At 48.4% G+C, this 19688-nt stretch overlaps 1 protein-coding gene across 1 annotated transcript in view; it reads left to right on the top strand.

The window, feature by feature from the left end:
* The window catches only part of PAPPA (pregnancy-associated plasma protein A, pappalysin 1), a 181814-nt gene that overhangs the window by 95174 nt on the left and 66952 nt on the right, over nucleotides 1-19688 (top strand). The window contains exon 10 of the mRNA XM_009888046.1: nucleotides 13301-13497. Coding sequence (XP_009886348.1) covers nucleotides 13301-13497 — 197 coding nt within the window. The remainder of the gene's footprint in view (nucleotides 1-13300; nucleotides 13498-19688) is intronic.

Genomic DNA, 19688 nt, shown 5'->3' with positions numbered 1-19688 from the left:
GGCCCTTCCACTCACGGTGGGCAATAGCTCTACGCAGAGCGTAAGGAAAAAATCAACGGTATTTTCAGCATTTCCAGCTGAAGAGTTGTCATGGAAGAGAGAAAAAAAGGTGGAATTTGTAGGTTTGAAAGGCGAACATATCTTCCCAGCTTCTGGTCATTTGGATGGGAAATTGGTTCTGCTGGCTTTGAAACAGCCTGGGACTTAGGGCTAAGTCAGCCATTGTGGGACTGATCCGAAGCCCATTGAAGTCAGTGGGTGGTTTTCCAGTGGCTTCAATAGGCTTTAGATCTGGCTACGTGAGAAGACATGAACTGATTTTTTCTGGTAAACAGGAGGAGGAGTGAAAGGGGAAGGGACTGAGACCAGAAGCAAGTCCAGCTGAGGTCACACCTCCTTTGAGTTGCAAATCAATATCTGAGGATCAAAGGTCCAGCTAATCCCCTTTTTCAGAGGTGAAAACTACTTAATCAGATTTCATTTGCAAGCCTGGTTTGCTCTGATTAGCAAAACCTGTAAGCACAATGGCCGGAAGATGCTCGAGCTATCGGGGATAGCAGGGCTGCAGTTGTGAGCTTTACATATTTATTAAACTCTCTAGGAATGCTGGGGGCAGAGAAGGGAAAGGGAGACCAATTTACGCTGTGCCTTCTGTGGGGTAGCCCTACGTTGTGGGATTGCATTTCCCAAACAGGGCTCAGCGAGGTCTGGGGAAGGATGAAACATGCAGAGCTTCTGAAACCCAAGTTAATGGTTACAAAGGGCCGGCTTTTCCTCAAGAGGTTTTATGAGATTCCTTATCTGGACTGACCAAGCAAATACGCTGTCCCATCTAGTGATCCCATGCCTTCAGCTCAGGGCATCAGTCCTAAGCAGATAATTTAACGTTGGCATGACTGAAATTTGCTCTTTTTGGCAAACGGACCATTATCTCTTGTGCCTGGAGCAACATACAAAGGACCTCACAGGGACCACGTTTCCATGGGTGGCGAGCTGAGGACTGCTTGTCTTGTCGTAATGGCTACGTTTTTACTTCAGCGTCCCACGCTGTGGGACTTGAGGCCTGATTTGGTGATGTACTTATTTACATATGTAAATTGCTCTATTGAAATCTGAGTGTGTTTATGGTCGAGGCTAATTGTGACTATTGGTGGTCTTGAAGTTACAGTTGGGTTTGAAGTTCTATGCTGCCTTAGAGCCTCCAGCGCTGAAAGATATTAGTCATAATATTTTGAAAGTGAGATAAACACTTATGCAAATGTTTTGGGTTCTCCAAAACTCAGGCATAATGCGAGGCTGGTTCCAGCAAGGGTTTGGGTTGGAGCTGTATGACTGCATCTCTATCACCCTGCTCGGCAGCAGGTCAGAGCTCCTTGGTCCAGGTCTGGACCAAAGTAGACCACTTCCCAGTGTTACGTTAGGACATGGCCCGGGTCGTGTCTACACTGGTTCTCAAGGAAAGGGGATTGTGTGGGCTGGGCAGGAACTGCATCGTGCTCCAAGTAAGTCCGTGGACAGGACTAAGAGTAGGGAGTCCCAAGCCTTGGGCCGCACAGCGGTGTCCGGCCAGGTGAGTGCAGGAGCCCATGTGTATCTTCCTCTCTGGTATCAGCAACAGGGCTGGTTAAGAGCATGGAAAAAGCCTGTCTGACAGATATGGTTAGAAAATGAAGCAACTAAAACATACACACAGATTTTTCTACGCCCTTACATAGGAAGTGATTTTTCAGATTTGCCTGTGTTGGAAAGGGAAGGGGAATTCCAGAGGTGAGAGGTTGTTTGTTTGTCACGGGCTTTGGAAGTTCGTGGTTTTGCACAGGTCCTGGATTACAGAAGTGAATGAAATCAAATTCAGTTGTTCATGAAATACTGAATGTGGGGATTCACTTAGGTGAGTCAAATTAACTGAATCGGTGGAAAGGTGCGTGGACCCAGACCTCAGAAAAGGTTTTCTTGTGTGCCTTTACAATTGTGGCGGTGACGGCCTCCGTGTGCACGCAGGGTCTGCGAGGGTGGATGGGCGGCGGGTGCTCTGGGGAAAGCGCTGCCTTCATCGAGTCCCTCGGAAAGGTTCTGAGAAGGTAACGCCTGTGAAACAAACCCTGTTGGCTTTTACGGGAGCTGCACCACCAAGAATTAGGATATTAAGGGCAAAAGGGAACTCGCTGGCTTACCTTTCAGACAGATGAACGGTGCTGACTTGTATTCTGGTTTAACATACCAAGCACTAAAATCTCACCAGAAAACATAAAGCAGTTGAGGAAGCAAGTGGCTGTACATATTATATAATAAATAACAATTAAAAAGAGCAGAAATTCAGCGCTCTCCATAGTCTTATATTATCAGACCAGATTTTCTGCTTTTAGCCAAACAAAAGTCCTCTTTGAGACTGGTGGGGAATTTTCTTGGAAAATACAGAATGCTTGGGTCCCTGTTTGAGGAGCACAGAAAAATAAGTGTAATTTATTTCCATGTTTACAAGGCTAACACATGTTATAATCCTGTAGGACAACAAGTAATTATTTCAGACAGTGTTATTTTTACAGTGATGTTCTCGTTGTATTATGTAGCTCTTTAGAGCCCCGGGAATCACTCCCCTTCACCAAAGAATTCAGAGAGCCTCAAACACATGTTCAGAGGCTTTGCTGAATTGGGGGCCTCAGGGTTTGATCTTGCGAACGCTTCCTCCCAGGCATGTTTCGGAACTACCACAAGGCATTCTTTAGACTTCAGCAAATGTAACCGCAACAGTGAATGCGATGCTTGTCACAAATTGTCTGCAGGATGGGGTCCCACACGGCTGAAAATAATCACTAAACCTTTTGTTTGCAGAGTCAGGGCTGCAGGGGCGTCGTCGGGGGTTTCCATAGCAGGAGGTTTGATAGCGAAGCCCAAGTGGCCTTCTTCACAGAATCACAGAAGTTGGAAGGGCCCTCTAGAGATCATCTACCCCCACTCCCCTGCTAAAGCAGGACTGCCCAGAGCACATCACTCAGGACTGCATCCATCGGGTCTTGAAAACCTCCAGAGAAGGGGACTCCCCCACCCCCCTGGGCAGCCTGTGCCACTGCTCTGTCACCCCAACCGTAAAGAAGTTTTTCCATGTGTTGGAACAGAACTTCCTCTGTTCCAACTTGTGCCCATTTGTTCCAATTTGTGCCCCTTCCAAAGCAGAGACCACGCCACTCACCTCACTTGGTAGAAGAGAAACACAACCGAGCCCAAAAACACCATCAAGCTCTAGATTGAGAGCCATGAATCACAGAATAATTTAGGTTGGAAGGGGTCTCTGGTCCAAGGAGGGCCAACTTCTAAGTTAGGTCTAGCTTCAAATTTGGAGCGCGTTGCTCAGGGCCGTGTCCAGCTGTGTTCTGGCTGTCTCCAAGGATGGAGGCAGCCTCTTTGCAGGTGTCCCTCGGCCTCTCTTGCTCCCTTTGCCTTTTAGGATCATGAGGATTATGAGTTTTTGTTAATTGGTCCAACTTCCCTTTGAATAAATGGCACAAGGCTCTCAAGACACTTTGCGCTAGTGCCTGTAATAAAATTAGACCCTTTTTTTCTTTTCATTTCTCGGTTTTGTTTTCCCTCCTCCTTTCCTCTCTAATCAGATAAGAGTGGATCAATCTGCTCTGCCACGGGAGGAGGGGCGCGGGGGAAGGCAGGAGGGAGGCAGGGGAGAAGACTGTGTGGTCTTACTGTCAGGCTGTCCTGGCCTTCGCCGAACACAAAGCCGAGTAACAGAAAACAGATAAGATTAATAGCGTCTTCTTCCTGCAACATGCTGAAGAGCGACAGTGAGATTAATTAATTAATTAATTAAAGCATCTGGCAGTCCGCCTTTTTTAAGTTCTGCGGTACACTCTCCCTTCCCCATCCTGAAATTTATCATCTCTACCTTTTTTTTTTAACACGCACCCCCCCTCGCCCCCGGCTTTGCGTAGCAGCTTTTGCATATTTTATCTCCTCCGCACAGAATTTGGTCCCACGGGGGAAGTTTCACTTTGCCTTTTGATTTGTGGGAGACGGGCGAGTCAAAGTCGTGTCCGCTGTGACTGATGCACCCCTCTCCTACCTCTTAGCTCCTTTTCTTTCACCTTGCTCTTGGTTACTCCCGGGATAACTGATTATTGCGATTACCGCGGATCTCGGCCAAGTCCAAGCTGATGTGTCGTGTGTAAAACGGGCCCCAGTCGTAAGAGTTATGATTTGCAGTTGTGGGAACCCAGAGCTTTTTAGGACTTGAGCCATTCCCACCGGAGTGTTGAGAAATGGGTGTCTAACAAGCAGCTGAGCACCTCGTCCTTGGGACACGCTCTCCCGCACACCGACGGTGTACACATGCGTCGAGATATATGTGCGGACATTGAAAAAGAGCGCTGCTTTCATTTGCATTCCTTTTGTTGAGTGTGATGTGCATTATGCATTGATTTAGCTCGCCGGTGCTGAAGAAAGAGAAGGATATAATAAAAAAGATGCAGAGATCAATAAAAAAGAAGGGAGGGGGAGAGAAGGTAATATGAAAAGAGATGAGTAAAGGCTGATAGACACATTGAAACACAGCTGGGAAGTAGCTTGAGAACTTCTATCTACCCTTAAGTTTGCCGGGTAATTTATGGGGTTTTCAGCCGCATCTTATTGGTGTTATTATTGCTACACTTTATCTGCGTTGCTTATAAGGGACTCTCTGCTAAAGCCCTTTTACAGCAAAGCAGGGCAGCGCTCCCACTGACGTCCACGTGTGAGCGGTCCCGCTGAAGAACGTGAATGTTTCAGGTTAGACACACGGCTCTGTGGTTTGTTGGATCGGGGCCTCGGGGATGTAAAATACGAAGAAAAGGCACAGAGTAGAGGAAAAGAGAAAATAAGGATATCTAGCTCTTGAATTTACCACCAGTTTGTGGCATGCTTGAAGCATTAGTCGCCAGTGGTTGTTCAGGGAGAAGTATGATTTTAATTTGACAGTGGTCCTTAAACACCTTGTCTTGCGCTCCTGCTTGGCCTCAAGTGTTTTTGTGCTACCTTACAAATCTGGATCTGTCCTCCTCCGAGGCCTCTCCCTCCAGCTGTGAGCCTTACCTTTGTGGGAGCTCTATCCTTTACCTCTCCCATTATCCATAAATTAAGCATAGCACTTTCCCCTAATCTTATTGTTTGGCGGGCTGCATTGCATTCAGGGAAATGATTAATATTCATGAGCTTGCTATCTCTGTTTGGTGCATAATCCTCTAGGGAAATTGCAGTGTTAAATGAGTGACACAAACCTAATTTTATATGTCTTTTCTTTCCTTTCTTTCTTTTTCCTTTTTTTTCCCCTTTCTGACAGAGGAGTAATGTGCTTAAAATAAATTGATGGATGACCATCCATATTCATTGTGGGCATGCTTTGAGAGCGCGCCGCGCTCCCATCCTCTCCCCCTCCCTTCCTCATACCCCTGCACAGGAACACGGCTTTGACTGCCGAAGCCGCGGCCCCACGCAGCAGCTAAGGGTGGTTTCGCCTTCTTTCACCCACGTTAAATAGGCCTGGGCTGACCCCGCCGAGGGCTTTCAGGAGAACAACAGCAGGGGAGAAACAGAGCCACCTTGCAAGAGAAACTCGGCACCTCCCAGGGCAGCAGTGAGACTAAAGCATTGAGCAAGGAGCTTGGGAAAGAGAATCGCTGTTGATAAAGAAGCTGAGGTTCTCTAGGAGAATTTCATCGCAAATAGCAATGAATTTACTGACCGGGGCTATTCAGATGATATTTGTGTGAGTCCTTCAGCTTAAGGCAAATACTTTGAAGCTGCCTGTTTCCTGCAGCTCATGGGAGTGTGGCTACATGTTCTAAAACGTCTGAGCACTCATTTGGCAAGTTAGTAATCACAGCATCGTCATAAAGTCTCTTAAAGTGATTTTCAGACTGTCATCATTAATAGCGCAATCTTAGCAGGGCCAGCTGAGCCGCAGAGCGGAGAGCGCAGGCATCTCAGGCAGCGAAACACAAAGGACAGATGCTTTTTTGTGGGGGAGAATGTGGGCTGGAGTGGTATTTGCCTGCATTTTTCCCTAGGCCAGTGACTCCAGCCCAGCTCAATCCAGCTTTGGTTTTTAGGACACAGCTACAATGAGAGCCTGACAGAAGAATGACTCCTTTGCTTGTTGCATCCCTCACGCGTTTAGTCTCCGTGGATCAGAGAGGCTTCCACGGCCGGGCGTGCTTCCCTCCTTAGAGCATCCCCTGTGACTCAACAGCAGCTCGCGGTGCTTAGAGGGTGATGCTGAGCACAAGACCTTCCTTTGCAATACCAGCCAACCACATGCACAAACAAGCAGTTTGTTTTCCGTGGGGAATGGCACCACTGGGTTTTTTCTCTCGGGCTCCTTCCCAGCCTCCCGAGCGCGGGGGCCGGGGCTCCAGAAGGGCTGTAACGGGGCCGTAGCGGTGTCTGCCTCGTGTGGCAGAAGCCTCGAGACTTTCAGTCGAGCGATCTCCGATTTTAGCTAATAAACCCCTGTAAGTCTGAGGGAATATTGAAATTTTCTCCGTGCCGCTTTTCGGATTTATTTTCCCACCCAGGGAGGGAAAGGAGATTAGTTGGGAAGAGGGCGCGTGTTGTCGTGCGTTTATAACACGCCTGATTGCCGGGATTGGGGGAAGGCCGCCTTGGCTCCTGTTGGCGAGCCGCAGAGCAGATAAGGTCTTACTACCACTGCCAGCGATGGAAAATATCCTTTCGCTTAAGTGACAAAGGCTCGTGTTCTTGGAGGTGAAATATCAAATTTCAGTGCCGGGCTCTGCGAGGGAGTTGTAATTGTATCTGTCTGCAGCACGCAGATCAATTGCATAATTATTGCGCTCCGACCGCTATATCATACCGATGAGCCGCGTCACGCCAGACAAAGAACAAGCCCAGGAATGTATTTCCACCGAGCAGCTGAATTACCAGAGAGCCGCGCTCCGCAAATGCATTATGCCCGCCTGCTCGGTTCAGGAGATGCTCAGACACGATTGTCATATTCTACGGAAAAAAGCCTCCTGCGAGGCCCCTGGATGTTCCGCAGTAGATTGCAACACCGGCGTTGCCTTCATTTCCAAGGTGTCTGTTTTATTTCATTGAAGGAAAACGTCACAATTTATTGATATGCGACTTTATTCGGAAAGGTCTGCCCAAGCTCTGTGTAATGGTTTTCCTTTTTTCAAATCAGCATATCCAGGAAGGAAAATAACTCTCGAATATTTTACTGTAGCAGGAAATATCTCTGTCTCTGTCTCCTTCAATATTAAAGAAGAGATTAGCAGATATCCTGGAAGCAGGCCATGTTATTCACTCTCTTCCCACTGAAGCCAAAGGTGAAACTCCCATAGAAATAAATGGAGCAGGTTCTGCGATCGCTCAGCCGCCGGGTTCATGTGATCTGCAGTGGAATTATTTCTCCTTTTGTGATAGAAACCTCTGGGTACGTTTCTTCTCATCTGTGAATGCAAACAGCGGTGCTGGAGATGCCGATTCAGTGACGCGGTGGTAGAATCATGCTCCTGCAGAAGTTACTGACTTTGGTGAGGCTGTGATGTGGTCCTCACCGTGGCCGAAAAGGCTTTCACGCCTCTGGACAGACCTTCCAGGGGTTAAAATGCAAAGCTCACTCTGTTCCAAGAATTTGTTACTCTGAGACAATGCTTCTGCATTTTTGTCCCCCCCTTTTTTTCTTCTTTTTTTTTTTTAACTCGGACAAATAGTTATGTGGCATGAGGTTGTTATAGTTGGAAACATCCCTAAGTAAACAGCTGAGCTTAAAAATACTTTTTTTTTTTTTTTTTTTTTTTTGTCTGGCCTTTTAAAAAAATAGTAGTTATTGCACAAAAGAAGACTATGCTGATGCCAATCACCGGGTTCTAGCTGAAAACAGGAAGCCGCCCCGAGTGTCTGTCCCCAGCACTTTGACCATGCGGCTCGGACATGAAAAGCCTCGTTGGAGGATGTGCCCTCTGCTATGAATTGGATCTCTTTATCTCTCTCTCTTTTTTTTCTTTTTTTTCAAATGAGGTGGAAGGCTGCCTATCACAGATAAGTGGATATCCTGCATGTCTGCTTCCTCTTCTCTGCCAGATTTCATTCATTTCACCGGTGATTTTCTAACCTGGCTCTGAGCAGGTGACTGTGATGGGGAGTTACCTGCTCATCCAGACCTGGTCTGGCAGGTGCTTCCCAGGTGCTCCCTAAATCCTCTGCCTTACCTCGTGCATCCTTTCATTTCTGAACCCCAGAGGAGGGGTTTGTATTTCACTACAAAAGGCTGCCTTTTGCTGCTGTGCTTGGACAGCTTAAGAAGCAAAGGGAAATGGAGTTTGTGTCATTTTCTGGTGCAACGCGCAAGAGCCCCGAGATCGTTCTGGATCTTGAAGCTCAGCTGCACTAGTAAGCAGACCACGGCTCGCCAGTCTGTTTCCCCAACAAATTCCCCTTCTCCGGGTTGACGGCTGCCACAAAGCGCTCAGGGATTCCCAGATGTCACAGAAATCTTTGCTGAACCAGAGACTGCCTTTTCCCAAAGCAAGGGCAAGAGAGGGACTTTGGTTTGACCCCAACATTTTTGTGCCCTCAGTAAGAACTTTGTCACGGAAAAGGAGCTTGGGCTGCCTTAATGAATACATGGTCCACGAGTTCAGCTCAGGATCCGTCAGCATCTGTTGTCAATCCCCCAGAGACGCTGTCTCCTGCCGCCAGGTGCTACGCCTGCAGACATTTTACTGTTCTAGATAGAAGCTGGATTTCCAGGCAACGGCTTTTTAATTTTTTGAATGCATTTTTCCTTGAGGACAAATCAGATTTCCTTCATGTTCCCTTCTCCCATATCTCCTTTAAATCAGATTCAACTTTGAAGTGAGAAGTCCACGGTGGTGAGGACCATAGTCCGTGCTGCACACCATACGTGACCAATACATCACTATGACCTTCACCGGGTCTTGGGAGCCTATAGACCTCTGCGGAGACAAAAATTAGCTCACATTACCGAGGCCCTGGATGCATTTCATGTCACAGTAATTGAGAAGAGAGCGGAAAAGGCATTTTGCACCATTATGGAAATAAAGATGTTAGCTACTGCTTCCTAGAAATATACCACTCCTGACACTGCCCTCCCCGGCTTTGAGCCTGTAGGACTCTACTGATTTAACTGAGCTGTGTTCACACCAGTGGGGAAAGGGAAGAAGCCTGTTAGTTTTTATTTTGTGAGGGCAATCGTAGGAAGAAACAATCTGGTCGTTCTTCACTTTGCTCATGAAAATGGAAAGCCTAATGTGTAACCTGCTGAGCATCCAAGACCGCAGGAAGGATCAGGAGTCAGAGCTGCTGCGGGAAGGGAGAGCTTCTGCTTCTTTTTGGCAGCCCACCCAGTGACGCGCCACACTTGGCTGTCGTAGGTTGATGCCCTCGTCAGTCCCCTCACTAGTGTCTGGGAAGGATTCAAAAAAGTCCCTCTTTTTGCAAACACCCATCAGTAGGAAGCTCATGGGCAAGGAAAGTCTTCCCCTCCTCTCACCAGCGCTCCCCCGGAGCACGGCGTTGCACGCTTCAGGGCGGCGTGTCAGTAGTAGGACTTGCAGGTCTTCCCTAAAAGAAAACTGGGGTTGTAAAGCCACTTTCCCCCGTCGTTTTTCAAAGCACACAAAAGCGAGCGGGTACCAAATCTCTCAGCCTTTGTGCAAGGTGCCATCCCACCAGCGAACCCGCACTGCGATGGAGGGCAGGGAGCTGCAGGACTGCGATGGAGGGCAGGGAGCTGCGGGACTGCGATGGAGGGCAGGGAGCTGCCGTGCTGCGATGGAGGGCAGGGAGATGCGGGGCTGCGATGGAGGGCAGGGAGCGGCGGGGGGGAGGGCAGGGAGCTGCGGGACTGCGATGGAGGGCAGGGAGATGCGGGGCTGCGATGGAGGGCAGGGAGCTGCGGGACTGCGATGGAGGGCAGGGAGATGCGGGGCTGCGATGGAGGGCAGGGAGCTGCGGGACTGCGATGGAGGGCAGGGAGATGCGGGGCTGCGATGGAGGGCAGGGAGCTGCGGGACTGCGATGGAGGGCAGGGAGATGCGGGGCTGCGATGGAGGGCAGGGAGCTGCGGGACTGCGATGGAGGGCAGGGAGATGCGGGGCTGCGATGGAGGGCAGGGAGCTGCGGGACTGCGATGGAGGGCAGGGAGATGCGGGGCTGCGATGGAGGGCAGGGAGCTGCGGGACTGCGATGGAGGGCAGGGAGATGCGGGGCTGCGATGGAGGGCAGGGAGCTGCGGGACTGCGATGGAGGGCAGGGAGATGCGGGGCTGCGATGGAGGGCAGGGAGCTGCGGGGCTGCAATGGAGGGCAGGGAGCTGCCACGCTCCAGGAGCGGGCACGGCGGAAGGGCGCATGACGGTGCAGTTCAGTAAGACTTTGTTAATCATGTAGGCAGTCTCCATTTAATTCAGACATCTCAGTCTCTCCATTCGGTTCCTCCCTCGGGTTTTGCAGACTCCGAGCAGACAGATTTATTGGGGTCTTAAGCATAATCAGGAACAAATTAGCCTCTGTTAGGATCCCACACTGGCCTGGATCACAGCTAGTCAAAGGCTGCCTTCCCATCCATGTGAGTATGAATTAAGTCATCGGATTGGAGTAGGTCTTGAGTATTCTTTTATCCCAAACACATGATCTTATCAGAAGCCCATTACGTTTATCATCGCATTAGGAGGGAACATTTGGAGCCAGTGCAGGAGTATGCTGCTATATAAATGTTGTGCTTACTTCAGTGCCTGCCGTGAAAATAAGTCAGTGCTTCAGGAAGGCCCGGGAAACACTGCCTAAACACACGCGCCTAAAATTAGGCTGTGAGTTTCTGGGTATGAGTCTGCACCAGTGGGGCGGCTGCACTGGGGATGCGTAAAGAGAGCGTACATGTGTTTGTGTGTCAGTGTTTCCGTCGGTGTGGGTGTGGAGCGGGATGCATTTGGGGGCCGGTGCTTCACTATAAGTGCTTATCTGACTGTGCATGTGTTTATAGGCTGAAGGTTCGGTCTTTTTAATATGGTAGGTCTTTTCCTTTTTTTTTTCCCCTTTTTACAGAAATAAGCTCCTTTTCATAAAACAACAAGGAAACTCTTTTTCCAAAAATACATATTTTCATATGTTTGGGATTTGTTTTTGAGGATTTTCGATTGCTGACCACAGTCTTCCCAGAGCTGAATATTTCTCAGAGATTTCTGCTGAGACTCTCGCTCAAACTGGGACATAGTGCTGTGAGGCGGGTGAGCCGCGTCGCTTTATCCCGCTGTTCCTGGGCTCAGCAGAGAGCTTGCCCACGCTTTGATACGTCTCTGCAGAGAGAGGAGCAGAACGAGAGATGCAGAAGGATAAGGTGAGGGAACCAAGAGCTTGTCTCCATGGCCATCACAGCTACATGCTGGCTCTGCCCCTTCCTGGAGCGTGTCTCTCCCGGGGGCGAGTGAGCTGCGCCGGTGTAGCACTGTGCCGGCGTTAATAATCCCTGCAGAGAGACAAGGTACCTTACAGGGATGTCCAGACTGGGGCTCTCGGGGCACGTAGGGTTCATGGCCAGTTCCCAGCTGGGTGTCTATCAGATGAGGAGCAGCAGGGCTCTGCTGGCATCGGGGCTGTTGGGCAATCAGGCCACGGGAGGAGGCAAGGCAGCGGGGCCGCTGGGGCCAGCACTGCTGGGTTGCCTTAGGGCCCATCTGCACATCCACCCGGGTAATGGGACACCCCGGGGAGCCATTGTCATCTTTTGTCTGTGAAGCACTCTCCCAAGCGCTCCTCCTCTGAGCTCCTCGAGGTGTGTGGTATATGTTTGGTGGCTCCCGGCCATATGAAGATTTTAAGATGTGACATGTAGGGTCAAGAAGTTTGGCCACCCCGGGAATATTCGCTGCACTCATACCGCTGAATGGCTTCCAGATTCGTGCTGGCTCCTTTTCGCCAGCTCAGAGTACTGGCCCAGCAAATACACAGTTCCCCACACTCATCCACGTATGCAAGTTGGCCGCAGAGGTCGTGATGAAATGAAACCATAATGATGTTCTTCCCTGGTAGACTTCTCCATTCTTTCAAACTCACACTCTCTTAAGGACCTGGAATTTTGCACGGGGGATTGGGAGGAAGGGAGGGGAAAAGGAGTGAAAGTCATTAAATAATTGAATTGCAATAAACTGATTTTTTTCTGGCTCATGATGGTATTTCACTGTGTAAACTAGGAGGAAAAATAAACAGGGGATTTAGTAGTTTGGAAGTAGCTCAAAATTGAGCAGCCGTTGGATTTTCTGACACCTAGCTTGAGATAGTCCAATGCTACCGACAGGACTCTCCTTAGGGATCGTTTCCATCAGTCCAGCTAGCAGCTCTGGCTAATTTCCTACCGTTTTTTCAGCAGGCTTATTTGCCAGACAAAAATACAACAGGCTGTCAGAACTGGATACCTCTGGGGACTGGCAATGATAATACAATACAAAATAGGATACCAACAGGTCAAAGGTTTCCATTTCACAGAGTACTCTAATGACTGAAAGTCATTATTGCTATGCAGTCTGTTTGAAAAGAGTAGATGGGTCTCAGTTCAGTTTTTAATGGGCCAGTGTTACAGAAACAACCTCAAAAATTTGGCATCTTTGTTGGCAGTCTCATTAGAGAAGCCACAGAATAAATGGACAAGGATAATAAAGTCTCCTGCTGCTTTTGATCCTTTCAGGTCAAATCTGAGTCGTGGTGGTTGAAGCTCTGCGTGTATGTGGGAAGCTTCCCCTCACACTGCGTATACTGTATCTGCTCTTTGGATAAACAGATCTGCTTGGCCCTTTGGTCACTACAACTGTGAACTTGGCAGTTTTCGCCATCCCTAAATTCACAGTTGCTGTTGTTGTTGCTGTTGTTTTGCAGATATCTTTTAAAAACAAAATGGGAAACATTGTAGACCAGACCCTCTGCTGGCGTTTTTCCATCCAAGTTGGTGGAATTATGCCAACACCCACATTGTCTCTCTATGTATTTTCTATCCCCGCTTTCCTCTGTTTCCATCCTTTTAAATGGAGAGAGATGAAAATAAGCACAAAATCCCTTACATTAGGTAATATCTTGGGGGAGATGCCCAGTACAAAAGTTGACTGTTGTTGCTTGGCTTTCTTAAAATCACCTTGCTGTTGCCTAAAAATGACCAATGCTTTCACTTCCCAGGGACCTGGTCCAGCAGATACACAACCACAGACATTGTGAGGTCCTAGCAACTAGATTGCAGACGTGTAGCCAGTCCTTTGTGATTTCTCTTCTCTGCTCTCTCCTGGCAGATGAACCCAGCAGGTGCTATTTCCACGACGGTGATGGAGTATGTGAGGAATTTGAGCAAATGACCAGCATCAAAGACTGTGGCATTTACACTCCCAAAGGCTTCCTGGATCAGTGGGCTTCCAACGTCTCCGTCTCACATCACAGTGACCAGCAGTGTCCCGGATGGGTGGTCATCGGACAGCCGGCAGCAACCCAGGTAAGGAAAGCATACTCCCTTTCCTCGCCTGCAAAGCCAAGTCCAGCAAGGAGCAATGTTCGGTGTTCACGTAGATGGTTAGTGTTCATCTGTGATGTTACCCCTGCCTGGTAACTCACCGCTTCACCAGGGAAACTCCTGACAGCAGTTTCCCTCTTTCTGATCCTGGTTAGTAGTGATGAATTGAAATTCATTTCCAATCACTCAACTGAAAACTGGCTGAAGTCATTGCCTGCTTTATTCAGTAAACTGAATGAAGTGTAGGAGTTACCTATTTTGTAGGAATCACCTCGACTAACTTTCATCACCCAAAACACCTGACAGGCTCTCCGCTGCTAGCACAGGGTGCTGTCTTGTGGCAATGAGTTCTGAAGGCTAATGCCGAATAATACAGAAGGGTGTTCTTTCTTTTTTAATAGTTTTGTGTTTTCTGTCTCCCAGTTTCATAAAAGCACCCTATTGTTCTATTCTGAGAAAGGTCCCGTCCATTCCCAAAGCCATTCATTAGCTTTAACCCCCTTCTTACATGTCTCCGTCGTAGCATAAATAGCTCCAGTTACCATAACTTTACATTTTGTCTCCCTGAGATAATTAGATCCAAATGAATTCAGAAAGACAGAATTCCTGGAAAACAGAGCTGTACATGATGCAGATGCAACAGTCCAGATGCAACCCACTGACTCGGGAAAGCCCGTATTGCTTATTGTTGGGTTTTCAGTGGATACAGCAGGGAAAGGATCATCGTATAGAAGAGCTGCTTCATATATTCCTCCTTCAGCATCCACCATTGTCCCTTGCTAGAGACAGAGCAGTGGATTAGGTGGACTTTTGATTTGGTACAGCGAAGTTGTTCGTACAGTGTAATTATCTGGGAGGTGTCTTGAATGGGCAGTGCCGAGAGGCACGCCGTGTCACAGATATGACCAGCAGATTTCTCGATGAATAGTAAGCGCGAAGCATTTCCAGTTGGCTTGCGAGAGAAAACGTCTTTATCCAAGAGACTTGGCCTTGTTCACATTGCACAAGTCTGTAACAAATTAATGACCAGGTCAGTTTTAAATGCACAAAGCGTGCTTAGCTGGCATAGTACCAAGACAGAATCCCGAGCCCAGTATTGCCTTTTTGTCATGGTCTCATTTATTATTTCACACTGTAAAAGGAACTTTCCTCTGGACCCCTACCAGTGCCTCCGTAACTTCTTTCTCATTGGAGCTCCCTGGGCTGTAGCGCGGTCCGAAGCCCACCGCCTGCAGTTCAGGTGCTGCTTCACGCGTACGTCCCCAAGCTCTCCGTCCCCGTGCAGCCGCCACGCAGAGCTGCCCTGATTTTCTCCTAACACGCTGGTGGCAAGGCAGCCGCGCCGTGCCGTAGGTAACGTATGGGCCTGCGGTGGAAGAAACACCACCACCACGCGCGCGCGCAGCAGAACGCCCTGCTGTGTAGCCACAACGCAGGCGTGTTTGTTGTACCCAGATGAGATGAAGTTGTCACAGCCTTGTTAAAAAAAAAAAAAAGAGGGGAGTGGGGGGGGAAAGCTGTTGTATTTATAGGCAGAGCACCAGCATATCACACACTGGCAGAGTGAATGGGAACATGCCTCCTGTTATTGCCTGGCCCCTGGGGAGATAACAGTGTGCTATTTACTTCCAGCAAAAGGAATTTTCGCTTTAGCTCAGCTGGTCCCATTACACCAGTTTGAGTGCATGGGGTTCATTGACCTTTTTAATCATATATGTTGAGAAAGTCTTTGTTTTCCCCAGGAACAAGAGAGCCTCGTCGGCTCGTGAAAGCACCTGACTTGTCACTCCGGAGAGGTTAGGTGGGGCAGCAGGTCATCAGTCTGTTAGCTAGCGGAGATGAAAATTAACCTAAGATCTCCTCTAATCACTGCGTGTAATGATCACTGGTGTGTAAACATGTTTGGCTTCATTATCTGCCCAAGCATTGAGCCTTAGGGGTTTTTTGTATTGATGAAAGGAGCACCTTTCCTCACCCAGATATCTTTCAGAGTAGGTTGTGTGCTTGCTGGTGTTGTGCAAACTTTTCGTGTCGTTGCTGGGTAGTTTCCTGATTAATCAGAGTGGCATTTGTGTTGGCTTCTCATCAAGAATGCCATGAAAGATACGTTTGAGTGCAGTGCACGGCGATATACAGAATACATAGGCTGCCTGTTTGTTAGCCAGCCCTGTTTCTTACAGTTGCCCCAGCGCCCTTAAGGTGCTTTAAAGCATCTTAAGCATGTCCTTCATGGTTTAAAATGTTTCTCATCCTTAGATATCTCAACACCTGTTTCTCCACATGACTGTCATAGCTTTGCCTAGGCTGTTCCTGAGGAGTAGGCACCACAGATTGGTTTGTTATTGGGGTATCTCTCAGCATTATCTGCCTGTGTGCTCTTGTTTACTCTTAGAGGATTGTTTACGAGCGCAAGCCCGAGAACACTTTCTTGTTATTGTAGGGTTGCTTCTGCGAACTGATCATCCCACACCTGTTTGGTCAGTTCACCTTAGACATTGCCCGTTGCCGCAGAGTTGGTTGTTCCTTAGAAGCAGGGTGCCCACACTTGCTTATTATTTTGAGATGGATCTTACTTGCCGGTTCCTTACTTGTTAGTATGAGGCTGCTGAATGGCAACATACTAAGGGAGAAAAAAAAAAGTTCACAGTATAAGGTTTGTTTTGAACAACAAAATGCTTACAAAGAATGACACAGTCTTGGCGAAGAGATACACATTTGAAAAATGCAAAGGTCAAACAGCCCCCCCCTTTAAACAATCGCTCTTTCTGCAGAAGCAAGACTGATAGACAGCCACTTCTACTTTCCTGGCAGCCGCTCTTCAGTGCTGATTAAGAAATATTCTCCGTACTGACAGCATCATATTTAGAGCCAAAGGGGACCAGTCAGCAACATTGCACCAGCAGAGCAATGCGAGCACTGATGCAGGGTATTTTTGCAGTTTGATTTCTAATCTGGCGCCCTCCACAGATTTTGAAGCAGACCCTGCTCGGTACCTGATGTCGACCGCAGGAGGAATTCAGCAATATGGGCTTTGCTCGCTCTTGGGCTGCTCTTTTTCCTACCGCTCTCGCTGTGAGTTTGTAAACAGCCTCTCCATTCCATTCGCCGTCTGTGAAATATTATCAGTGTTGATGTACTGGTTGTGTGGGGTTTTCTACAGCGCTGTTTATTTCTCGGGGCCTTTCTTGTGCTAAAGATTATTGATGCTAGCATTAAGTCATCAGCTGGTGTGTGCTGGCAAAGACTACAAAAAGGCAGTAGCACTGGGCAGATTTATACTAGCTGAAGGAGAGATCCTTATGCCAGTAGGCATAAACAGACAGACAAAGGGTGCTTCGGCTCATCTCTTTTGTGAATAGCTGCAATTTTTTCTCTATTGGAAGTCCCCAGGGACTTATTTCCCTGACTGGTTTGTACCCAGCTAGGGTCAACCTCCTCGTTACCAGCAGGAGAGGGCAGGACATGGCCTCCTGATGCCAAGTTAAGTCACCTGGGCTTGGCAAGACATGAGTTTAAAATGCCAACTTGCGATCTGCCCTGACAATCCCCATTGTATCGTCACCGGTGAAGCTGCAGCAGTGAGGACTTTTAAGTAGGAACATGCAGTGTGGATTAGGTCACTGTAAAAGGTTGGCTGTCCTGGAGGGTTCAAGAAACCAGGGTCTTGCAATGGCCTTAGTCGACTCAATCTCCTTGCTCTTATTGCACACCAATTTTGTTTTGTGACAGTTTACACTGGGTGAGTGCATTAGCTTACATGTTACTCTCTCTTTCTAGAGTAGGTTGTACTGAGCAAGAAGGATTTGGATATTTCACTAAAGTGTGTTTTCTATACACATGTGCCTTTGGAGGAAGCGTCCGACAGACCTGTTTCAGGAGGGTTGCTCCGTGGCTTGGGCGAGAGGAGCAGAGGCAGATGGGTGCACACCAACCACAGGAGCTGGAGACACCATTGCTCCTATCCTCTTGCTGGTGGCACTGGAGAACTGATTAATCTGAGTTTCCTTTTTGGACCTTTATAACAGAGAATTTTAAGAAGGGACTAATGGATCTTTAGGTGGCTTATTGCTGACCTTGTTACGCCTGTCACAGCAATGGGCACTCAAGACTTGGAAGTTGGTATGTGCATTGGTGATTTAGAGGGCCAGTCCCCGGTAGCTATATGTCTTTCATTGCATTTGCTCCCTATTGGCAGAAGTTGTTTCGAGCAGGTAACCACAAATACATGGTTACATCTATAACTCTGTGCCTGGGAAGATCATGGAACAGATCCCCTAGAAGTTCTGGTAAGGCACATGGAGGATGAGGAGGTGATTCGAGACAGCCAGCATGACTTCACTAAGGGCAAGTCCTGCCTGACCAGCCTGGTGGCCTCCTGTGATGGAGTGACTACATCAGTGGACAAGGGAAGAGCTACGGATGTCGTCTAGCTTTTCTTCTCTAAGGCCTTTAACACAGTCCCCTACAACATCCTTTTCTCTAAATTGGAGAGATACAGATTTGATGGGTGGACTGTTTGGTGGATGAGAAATTGGTTGGAGGGTTGCATCCAGAGGATAGTGGTCAATGGCTCAATGTCCAGATGGAGATCTGTGACGAGTGGTGTACCCCAGGGGTCCGTACTGGGACCAGTACTGTTTGGTATCTTCATCAGTGACGTAGACAGTGGGATTGAGAGCACCCTCAGCAAGTTTGTGGACGACACCAAGCTGAGTGGTGTGGTTTACACACCTGAGGGACAAAATGCCATCCAGAGGGACCTGTACAAGCTCAAGAAGTGGGGCCCTGTGAACCTCATGAGATTCAGCAAGGCTGAGTGCAGGGTCCTGCAGCTGGGTCAGGGCAACCCCCGGTATCAATACAGGCTGGGGGATGAAGGGATTGAGAGCAGCCCTGTCAAGAAGCACTTGAGGGTACTGGTGGATGAAAAGCTGGATGTGAGCTGGCAATGTGTGCTGGCAGCCCAGAAAGCCAACTGCATCCTGGGCTGCATCAGAAGAAGTGTGGCCAGCAGGGCGAGGGAGGGGATTCTGCCCCTCTGCTCCACTCTGGGGAGACCCCATCTGGAGTACTGCCTCCAGCTCTGGAGCCCTCAGCACAGGAAAGACATGGACCTGTTGGAGCGGGTCCAGAGGAGGCCTCAAAGATGATCCGAGGGTTGGAGCCCTTCTGCTGGGAGGACATGCTGAGAGAGTTTGCGTTGTTCAGCCTGGAGGAGAGAAGACTCCAGGGAGACCTGATCGTGGCCTTTCAGTACTTAAAGGGGGCTTAGAAGAAAGATGGGGACAAACTTTTAGTTGGACTTGTTGCGATAGGACAAGGGATCATGGCTTTAAATTAAAGAAGGATGATTTAGACCAGGTGTAACTAAAAAGTTTTTTTCAGTGAGGGTGGTGAAACACTGGAAGAGGTTGCCCAGAGAGGCGGTAGATGCCCCATCCCTGGAAACATTCAAGCTCAGGTTGGACAGGACTCTGAGCAACCTGCTCTAGTTAAAGATGTCCCTACTCATTGCAGGCGGGATGGACTAGATGATCTTTAAAGGTCCCTTCCTGCCCGAACTATTCTATGATTCTATTCTATTTTTTCCCTCTCCCTGTGCCATTGTTTGAGCTTGGTTTTTCCCTGTACGGAAAAAAAAAACGCATAGCTCAGGCACAGTTAACCGAAAGGGGACTTTTTCCCAGGGCTGCTGGGCACAGACAGATCCTGGGATTCGTTTTCATTCCCGGACTGACGAACACACCCTGTTCTCCTCTGGGTACCCCACAGGGGCTGCTATGGAGTAAGAAGTTGTGGAAGAGGATTCTTATTACATCTTTCCCACAAAGAGAGGCCCCCTCCTGCCCCTATTACAGTTCCCACAATTGCACTCATCCAGACTCAGTGCAACAAACCTCTTCTTCCACCAGCAGCAGAAAGATGGCTAGAATTGCAGTATGTCTGAAGTTGCCCACAAAAGGAGAAGACAGGAGCACAAAAATATTCTGAATACTAGAAGAAATGACATGGTAGAGCAAGGGCTCCAAGAGTGGTAAGAAAATACTGTAAGAAAATTGAAGAGAGAGATGATGAAGTTCTCTGCCACACAGTTTTATTCTGTCTAATAAATATAACGCTGAAGATGATTCCCCAAAGATCCAGCAAAGCCAACAAATAGAGTAATCTTGAAC

The sequence above is a fragment of the Charadrius vociferus genome, unplaced genomic scaffold, assembly GCF_000708025.1.
Source record: "Charadrius vociferus isolate BGI_N301 unplaced genomic scaffold, ASM70802v2 scaffold56, whole genome shotgun sequence".
NCBI lineage: Eukaryota > Metazoa > Chordata > Aves > Charadriiformes > Charadriidae > Charadrius > Charadrius vociferus.
This window is presented reverse-complemented; position numbering and strand designations above follow the sequence as displayed.